The sequence below is a fragment of the Phalangium opilio genome, unplaced genomic scaffold (genome assembly GCF_054372755.1).
Source record: "Phalangium opilio isolate 3A_F unplaced genomic scaffold, DU_Popi_V2 ptg000200l_1, whole genome shotgun sequence".
Taxonomy (NCBI): Eukaryota; Metazoa; Arthropoda; class Arachnida; order Opiliones; family Phalangiidae; genus Phalangium; species Phalangium opilio.
The window spans coordinates 1,620,954-1,630,899 of record NW_028324213.1 but is presented as its reverse complement, the minus strand read 5'-3'; the positions used below and the strand labels follow the sequence as shown (position 1 = coordinate 1,630,899).

Genomic DNA, 9,946 nt, shown 5'->3' with positions numbered 1-9,946 from the left:
CTCGCTTTATATTAACTATGAGATGCGTGTAGTGTTTCGATTCACATTTAATCTTCATCACTCGTTCTATATAAACTCTCACTTGTGTCATTCCAAAGAAAGAAGTTTATCTTAAATAATTAACACATAAAATTTGAATTTAATTTTCGGCCCACTCAAAGCCGTTTGGCTCTCTTTACAGAGGGTATGAAACACTACGTATTTCATAGTGTCTCGAATCTCTACGTTTCTATCCATTATGAACGGTGCCGAGAGAGTGATACAGCAAAAAGTGCAATTCAAAGTGATTGCTTCATTGAAGCCAACATTGTCAAAAACAGCGTTCACGCAGAAGGCTATAAATTAATGTAGTAGGTGTTGGAGACTCATTTAAGTCGATCAGGATATTTATTTCATGGATGAAATAATTAGTCGAGCCACGAGATGAATTTAAAAAGTAAAAGTTTAATGACGATAAAAACTACATGTCTTACTCCTTAGAGGTCCGGAACGAGAGAGAGAGTTCCCCTCGTTCTTCCAAACGTTTTACCCCACGAAATCGTAAACAACCCCCGAAACTAGGGGGAGGTAAAAAAGGGGATCCCAGGTATTTTAGGGAAGGGTTAGGTAGTTGGGACCTATGTCGCCATCTACCCTGTGAAAAGTTTTTGAGAGCTAACACTCGGCCGTCCTATTAATTAAAACTCCGATTTAACCTGCACAAATTAGCTCACACGAATCATAACTATAATCAAAATTACAAAAACCAAAACAAAAAATAACGTTAAATAGTTAAAGGCATGTCAACGCTCCTTTCTACTTGACATAATCGCCCAAGTACGCGGGTGCCTTCTTTCGTCTTTCACTGCGCCGAGGAACAGCATAGTCATCGTCGTCTTGTTCCGAAATATCCACGTTCGCCGTATCTATGGCTTTCCTGACAGGAAGCACATCAATAGGGGGATCCTCAACGAGATCATTCGTCGGATCGTCGTCCTCAGAATCAAAGTCGGAATTTTCTTCGTTGTTATCAACAATTAGGAACCTTTTAAGCTTGTCAGCTGGGGCAGAATTGCGATAAAATTTTTGGCTTCTTTGCATTTCCGGTAAATCTTCGATGACGTACCAGTCATACTTTAACTTATCGGACACGACGTAAGGTCCTTTATATTTGGCGGCTGTCTTGAGGGGAAGACCAGTTGCCTGTGGGGGTCTCTCCACCACAACAAGATCGCCTAGTTCGTAGGTGGGCGCTTTTGCCCTACGGGCATTGTAGCGAAGTCGTTGCTTCTCTTGGTCTTCGCGGATAGCTTTGATGGCAATCTCGCGACGCTTCAAAACGTCAGCGTCCAAGGTTTCTCTAACAGTATCTTCCAGTAGGCTACCAGTCGGGCTTCTCGAGGCGAAATTAAAGAGGAGGGCGAGTGGCGTCTGTCCCGTAGCCTTATGAAAGGTATTGTTTAAGCCCCACTGGAGCTGGTGGATACGCGCATCCCAGTCCTTGTTATCTTCTCGACCACTCATGCTAGCGATCGCCGGAGAGAGTAGCCGATTTAAACGCTCCACTTGCCCGTTTCCGCGCGGCGTGGCGGTAGCATTGATCACGTGAGTGATGTTCGCGTTCTTGCACAGATCTTCGAAAGCCTTACCCTTGTAAGCGGTTCCTTGATCGGTGATTACTCGAATGGGCGCGCCGAATAATCCGATCAGCTCTTCCAAAAAGCGTTTTGTGGGAACCATACCGGTATTCCGCACCGGACGTAGAATAGCGAACTTTGTGAACGCGTCAATCGCAACAATCAGGTACGCGTTACCTCGGGTGCTCTTTACAAAAGGGCCTAAATGGTCCAGATGCATGGTGTGAAAGGGTTCGCCGACCTTGTCAATGGAATGTAACATTCCAGATCTCTTCCCCGCGGGTCGCTTATGGAATAGACATTCCAAACATGACGATATATACCGTCTTACGTAACGTTTCAGTCTGGGAAACCTGAACTTTTCGCGGATTTTCGCACACGTTTTGTCCACGCTAAAATGACCGATGTCATCATGATAATTCCGTAATACGCGCCATCTGGCGCTATCTGGCACCACCCAGAGGAGTTTCTCTGTTTGGTTCGGATCCGTTGGGGCTATCCTCTTGAATAGCTTGCCCTGTTTAACCGTAAATTCCCGTCGATTTCGGAGATCGTCCTTGGAGGGATTTTTCTCTTTCGCAAGACTCTCTTTGATAGCTCTGACCTTCTTATCCCCGTGTTGGACGACTGTCAGAAAGTCTTCTCTCGATACCTCCACGTGTAAGATATCAACACCATTAGCTATATCCGTCTCCTCCGCGTCATCCCAAGGTGAACGACTTAGCGCGTCTACATGGGCCATACGTGAGCCGGGTCGATGTAGAACTTCAAAGGTGAACTCTTGTAACCGAAGTCACCAACGTCCGATCCGCGGTACGAGATGACGTTTCGATAGCGTGCACCGAACCGAGTTACAGTCCGTGATCACATTAAATTCGCGCCCGATTAAATACGCTCGAAATTTCTCTAATCCCCAAACGACTGCCAGCGTTTCGAGTTCGCTAGAATGATATGCGGCTTCTTCTCGCGTTGTCTTACGGCTAGCGTAGGAGACTGGGTGCCATTTATCATCCTTGGATTTCTGCATCAATATCGCGCCTAAACCATCCTTGCTCGCGTCGGTATGGACTTCCGTCTCGGCCTCGGCGTCATACAAGGCGAGAATCGGCCTCTCTGTGAGCCTGCATTTCAGAGAATTGAACGCCCTTTCCTGGTCGGCGCTCCAATTCCAGTCCTTATCCTTTCGTAATAAACACGTCAAGGGCCCGGCTTCAAGCACGAAGCCTTTTACAAACCGCCGAAAATAACTCGCGAGTCCAAGAAAACGGCGGAGTTCATGTACGTTCGATGGAGCTGGGAAATTTTCGACGCATTCTATTTTTCTCGAGCCAGGTCGTATTCCAAATTGACTGATTTCAAACCCAAGGTAGTCTATATCGCTTAGAAGGAATCGGCATTTTTTTTAGGTTTAACGTGAGTTTGGCGTTACGTATTACATCCAAAACCTGTCGCAAATGCAAAAGTCCTTCATCTTCATCTACCGAAGGGATGAGTACATCATCCATGTACGTGAGAGCGATGGCGTACCTCAAGGTACCCAGCACAGAATTTATCATGCATTGGAACACGACGCACGCGTTTGACAGTCCGAACGGCATCACCACGAACTGATATTGCCCATCAGGAGTTACGAATCCCGTCTTTTCCTTAGCATCATCGCTGAGGGGAATCTGGTAGTACCCAGACATCATGTCTAGGCTGGTGAACAGTTTGTTACCGCTCAAACGTTCCAGCTGAGAATCTATCAGAGGCAATGGATACGCGTTTTTCTTCGTTATCTTATTAAGCGCGCGGAAGTCAACGCATAGACGTTCATCGCCTGTCTTTTTCTTCACTATGAGGATCGGACTAGCATACACTGTTAGAAAAAAAGGTGTTTCATGGGTGTTCGGAAATGCCTCGAGGTGTTTATATACTCTTTTTAGAGTGTTTTTTAAATGAGATGGTGTTTTCTCCGTAAAAAGGAGCTAGTTGACTCTTTTAAGGTATTTCTTAAGGAAATGGTGATTCCCTGGTACGTAGAAACACCTTTAGATGTTAATTGACCCTTATCAATTTTTTTAAAAACGGAAATAGTGTTTTTAATATAAATCTGTTTCAATGGTGCGAATAAACACCTTTGGGCTTGACTTAACACTTTTTAGCTGATATGGTGTTTTTTTTAAGTGAAAGGTTTTTGATATGACCTTAGAGGGAAATCACCTACTAATTCTACCTGCATAGTTGTTAAAACTAAATTTTAAACCATGATATATTTTAATCTATGTAATAGAACTTTAAACTGTAAAAACTGTAAAAAAGTATATCTCAAAACTTGTTTAAAAAACCAAGATAATTTTCCTTATGTATAAACCTTTGCCCTCTCTTTCATGCCCATAATTGTTTAAATAGCGAAGGCAGAAAGGGCAAAGGTGTGATTTAATTTGAATTCGTAGACGCGTCGAGACAAAGCTCCTTTTGTTAAAACGATACGCTATACAGCGCGATGTTTATTTACCATTTTTACCATTAATAAAATTAGTTACCGTTATATCTCGAGTTTTCAATCAAACGTCGGTTTATTTCGCACACATAGATTTAAGTTAAATTACGAACCACGTAGCGGTATAATTTTCAGTCTAAACCGTAAGCTCTCCCCCCAGAAATCCCGTAGCCCATTCTACATTTTTGGTGCCGAAACCCGGGAATAATAACTTTTAAATCAAATTCGGAATAAATCAGTCGGTACACTCGCGAATAGTAACTAACATAATGGCAACAGAAAATGGTTTAAATCAGTCCGGTACAACCGCTCGCATACTTATTCGGAAAAGAGGAAAAGTTCGCGGCAATACAACTCGCGTTTTGAATTCCACCGAGAACGAATTACAGCGGGAAGAACCAGACCTCGAAATACTTGAAGTCAACCTTGATCAACTCACAAGGTTCGAGAAAGCGTTGAATACGTTAAACAACCAAATTGAAGCGTTTATCACCGAAGAGGATGACCTTGAATCCGAATAGGAAAGCGCCGAAAACTACAATTCAGAGATCACCGCGGCAAAAGGAAGAATTCAACGCAAGTTAGAATGCTCAAGAACAGCGGCTCTAAGGGAGGTCAACGGGAACCGCACGGATATCCCACCATTAATAAACCCTCATTACACGGCATTACAAGCGAGGAACGTACCCAACGTTCGTCTCCCCAAACTGGAGATCCGAAAATTCGACGGAACCATCGCCGCCTGGCAAACCTTCTGGACCCAGTACGAGACAGCTATTCACAACAACGAGAATCTCCACGATTCAGATAAGTTCAACTATCTTATATCCTACCTTGAGGGAAACGCTGCTACAGCGATAAGAGGCCTAAACTCGAACAATTATGAATACGCCATAACTACCTTAAGGAATAGATTTGGGGAAAGAGGAGCAATTGTTAGTACACACTTAAACAACTTCTTCGACCTACCACCTATTAAAAATTCTAACGACGTATCGGGACTACGAAAATTTTATGACTTCTGTGAAACCCAAATAAGAAGCCTAAAATCCATGAATGTCGACATTAACCAAGACAGCATAATTCTGAGTTGTCTTATTTACAAGCGTCTCCCAAGTGACATAGCTCTTGGATTTTCACGTCTTTTCGAATCAGAGGCTGATTGGAAAGTTCACCTGCTCCTTGAATACCTATTAAAGGAGATCACCAGTAGAGAACGTGCACACGCCATCCTACACGCTGATGAAAAGACTCCGACTAAACCACTTTACAAAGCCGTCGAAAGGAACAGTTTCCCACGAAATGACCACCGTCCAAAATCGTTTCCTTCCAGCACCGCTAGTCTCACAACGGGTACAGTGGAACGTCTCGTTTGCCTCTTCTGCGACTCGCATGCACATTCTACGACGAACTGCCCCAAATCCTCGGAAGAGAGAAAAGAAATTTTGGCAAATTTGAAACGTTGTTTCATTTGTCTAAAGGAAGGTCACCAAGCTCGAGACTGCAGATCCAAATATCAGAAATGCAGAAACTGTTCCAGGAAACATCACAAGGTTTTATGCGACAGAAAGGAGTTGAGGGAAGCCCAGAATGTCAACACGGAACCTAAAACCCGTTCCGAGACGACAGCAGACATGACTTCCGGAATTCAAGGAATCAATGGCAACCTAGTCCTACTTCAAACTGCTAAAGCACTCATTTCCAGCCCCTCTGGAGACACAACAATGAAGATCAGATGTCTTTTGGACAACGGCGCTCAACGCACCTACATTCAAGAAGATATATCAAAAAACCTCCAACTTCCGGTCATTGGATTCGAAGAATTAGACAGCTACCACTTTTCAAGCGATAAACCCACGCGAGTAAAAAGGAACAAGGTACGACTTACACTAATGAACGTCCAATTTCCAGCGAAAACTATTACTCTCGAAGCGCTTGAAATTCCTCACATTAGCGGAAATGTCTTTCCGGCTCCTGACGAGAATACCATTCAACTAATGACCGAAAAGGGACTCATGATCGCCGACGCTCCAACGGGAAATCCACGTGCCAAAAACAGTACCGCCATTGAACTCCTAATTGGATCTGACTATTACTGGGAAATTGTCACCACGAAGATTTTCCGTCTCTCTGATACGCTTGTGGCCATGGAGACCATCTTTGGATGGACAGTGAACGGACCGACCAAGGTCAAATCCAGCGCCGTTGGTATCAATACTGTTGCTGTCATGTTCTCTTCTTCCCTGGATGCCAATGAAGAAAGTACACTGTCCGAGAAAATCCAAGCCTTTTGGAACCTTGATTCCATTGGGATCAGAGAGGACGGAACCAAACCTAATTTGGAAGACGACCAAGTTTTAAAAGACTTCGAGAAAACCATTGCAATCAAAGAAGGGAGATACCAAGTCTCTTTCCCATGGAATGAAAACAAACCACAACTAAAGGACAATCTCGCAGTAGCCACGAAGAGAACTGAAAATCTAATCAACCGTCTCAAAGCCAATCCCATAAGATTCCAAGAATATCACAATGTAATCCTCAATCAAATTGAAGCCAAGGTGGTAGAAGAAGTTGATGCCACTCAAGATAAACCAACCGACGTCATTTACTACCTGCCGCATCGAGAGATTATCCGAGAAGACCATGAATCAACTCGTATCAGAGTCGTTCACGACGCATCTTCGCGAGCAAAAGGAGCCCTTTCACTGAACAACTGCCTCGAATCGGGACCCAACTTAAACCCCGAGCTCTTCGATGTATTAATCCGGTTTCGTGAATATCGAATAGTATTCACCAGCGACATTGAAAAAGCATTCTTGCAAATTTCCATTCAAGAAGACGATCGTAACGCTATCCGTTTCCTGTGGGTTCAAGGCGACACCGAGCCCCACCCTGCCAAATCTCAACACTACCGTATCACCCGCGTCCCGTTTGGCGTTACCTGCAGTCCATTTCTTCTGGCCGCCACCGTACGTCACCACTTAAGGAAATTCGAAGAAACACACCCTGAAGCTTGTCACACCATAAACCAGCAACTATACGTTGACGACTTGCTATCAGGGGGACACGAAGTACTAGATGCTTTCCAGCTTTCACGCGATACTAAAGAAATACTCAGCCAAGCCTCGATGAATCTAAGGAAATGGAAAACAAACTCCGCCGAGCTACAAAAATTATGGATCGAATCCGGAATTACCACCGAAGACGAGCAAAACCAGGCTACCCCAAACTCCAAAGTTCTTGGACTCATATGGAACTACAAACAAGACTGCATTATTTATGATCTAACTTCACTCTTGCAGTTGCTAGTATCACGAGACAACACTAAACGCTGGGTTTTGAAAACCGTCACAAGAATATTCGACACTTTAGGGTTTCTGGCTCCTTATACGATTCGAGCCAAGTTCCTTTTTCAATTGCTCTGGGAACGAGGAGTATCCTGGGACGAGCCTTTGCCAGATGACATTTCTATCCTATACGACGATTGGTGCAACGACCTCACCGAACTTCGAAATTTAACCATCCCAAGATTCTATTTCTCAGGCATAGAGAATTCACCGGTTACCTCTGCAGAGCTCCACATATTCGTCGATGCAAGCCAGAAAGCCTACGCTGCCACGGCGTACCTTCGCTACCAGACCACAGACCATAAAATCGGAACGACCTTGGTAGCTTCCAAGACACGGGTAGCTCCACTACAAAAGCTTACTCTACCCCGCCTGGAGCTCATGGGAGCAGTACTTGGAGCTCGACTGTCTAAACATCTTATGGAAGCCCTATCCTCTAAACCAACAAAACTCCGGATGTGGACAGATTCTACCATATCGCTACAATGGATACGAGGGGCAGCTGCAACTTATAAACCATTTGTCTCAAACAGGGTTAGAGAAATACAGACTCTTACGTCACCCGAAATCTGGAGCCATTGCAAAGGAAAAGACAACCCTGCCGATCTGCCTACACGAGGTCTCAAGGCCAGTAACCTTCTCACCAATGCCATGTGGTGGAGGGGCCCTATTTGGCTAAGCGAACCAGGAGAGTTTCCTATCTCCAACCCAAAACCAGATGACGCCCTGAACTCTGAGATCAAACGAGAATTTCGAGCCACCATCTTCCAAGGTGTTTCCGTAGCCGTAGCCAATCCAGAGCAGCCTTTCCAGCTAAAAGACTACAGCTCTCTGTCTCGAGTCTATCGACTGACCGCGTGGATCAGTCGTTTTATACACAATTCAAGGAAGCCAAACCACCGCCTTTCCGGTCCCTTATCGGCAGATGAAATCCACAACGCAGAAATAAAATGGGTCAAGATCACGCAAAGAGAATCCTATCCACACGAAGTCCGAAGCCTCTCTAGTGGCCAAGCCATCGACCGGAAATCGACCATTCTTTCTCTGGATCCCTTCCTAGACGCAGACGGAATTCTCAGTGTAGGAGGGAGGCTCACTGGCACAACTCTCACTTATCGCGAACGCCACCCATGGATCATGCCGTACGATCATACCCTATCACGCCTTCTCGTACAATTTCACCACCATCGCCTTATGCACGCTGGGGTAAATGATACTTTGGTAGAGATTCGTGAGAAATTTTGGATCGTACGTGGACGACAACTCATCAAGAACCAAATATCCAAATGTGTCATATGTTTCAAGTACCGAGCCAGACCGTCTGCAGCACCTATGGCTCCTCTACCACCACTACGAAACACTCCAGCTCCCGCTTTCGAAATCACCGGGCTTGATTTCGCAGGACCTCTCTACACGAAGAAAGGAAACAAGACTTACATAGCTCTTTTTACGTGCGCCGTTACACGTGCGGTGCATTTCGAGCTCGTGACAGATCTCACAACGGAGAAGTTTCTGATGGCATTCAGCCGATTTATCGCAAGACGAGGCATTGTCAAAACCGTTTTCTCTGACAATGCAAAAACATTCAAACGCGCTGATTTGGACTTAAAAGCTATCTTTCAGAACTTGAGAAGCTCAGAAGTCACTAGCTACCTGGGAGAACACCGAATAACCTGGAAGTTCATTGCTGATCGCGCCGCCTGGTGGGGCGGGTTTTACGAACGCCTTGTTCGCAGTTGTAAAACCGCTCTAAAGAAAACCATTGGGAAAGCCAAACTAACAGCGGAAGAACTCCAAACAATTCTAACCGAAGCGGAAGCCACGATCAACTCCAGACCTCTGACGTTTCTTTATGAAGACCCCGGCGAACCCATAGTTCTCACGCCTGCTCATTTCCTGGTGGGTCGCCGTATCACCACTTTGCCATCTCGATCGTTCCCTCAAACTGAAGTCGCTCCTGTGACCAGAGACGCACTCGTCAAACGTTACAAATACCGCCAAACGCTGAACGACCGATTCTGGACAAGATGGAAAGATGACTACCTTTTGGAGTTACGCTCCGCTCATCATCGCACAAGGTGCAATCCAACCAAGGAATTGAAACCTAACGATCTTGTCCTTATCAAGGAGGAAAAAATCCCGCGCCAATGTTGGAAGACTGCCATAGTAACAGAAGCCTTTCGTGGACGAGATGGCGTAATCAGATCCTGCCTCCTCCGTACTGCAAATGGAACCATCTGCAAACGTCCTGTACAACTTTTGTACCTGCTTGAGTTCCAACCATGACTTGAGCCTGCGGATCGAGGCTCAAGCGGGGGAGCGTGTTAAAACTAAATTTTAAACCATGATATATTTTAATCTATGTAATAGAACTTTAAACTGTAAAAACTGTAAAAAAGTATATCTCAAAACTTGTTTAAAAAACCAAGATAATTTTCCTTATGTATAAACCTTTGCCCTCTCTTTCATGCCCATAATTGTTTAAATAGCGAAGGCAGAAA

At 44.9% G+C, this 9,946-nt stretch overlaps 1 protein-coding gene across 1 annotated transcript; it reads left to right on the top strand.

Annotated features, from left to right (window-relative positions):
• Positions 1-4,367: 4,367 nt before the first annotated feature.
• LOC149622052 (uncharacterized) lies at positions 4,368-9,731 on the top strand. The gene is made up of 2 exons (XM_089853659.1): positions 4,368-4,517; positions 4,620-9,731. The coding sequence occupies exons 1-2, from the start codon at positions 4,368-4,370 to the stop codon at positions 9,729-9,731; spliced, it is 5,262 nt and encodes a 1,753-aa protein (XP_089709785.1).
• The last annotated feature ends 215 nt before the right edge of the window (positions 9,732-9,946 follow it).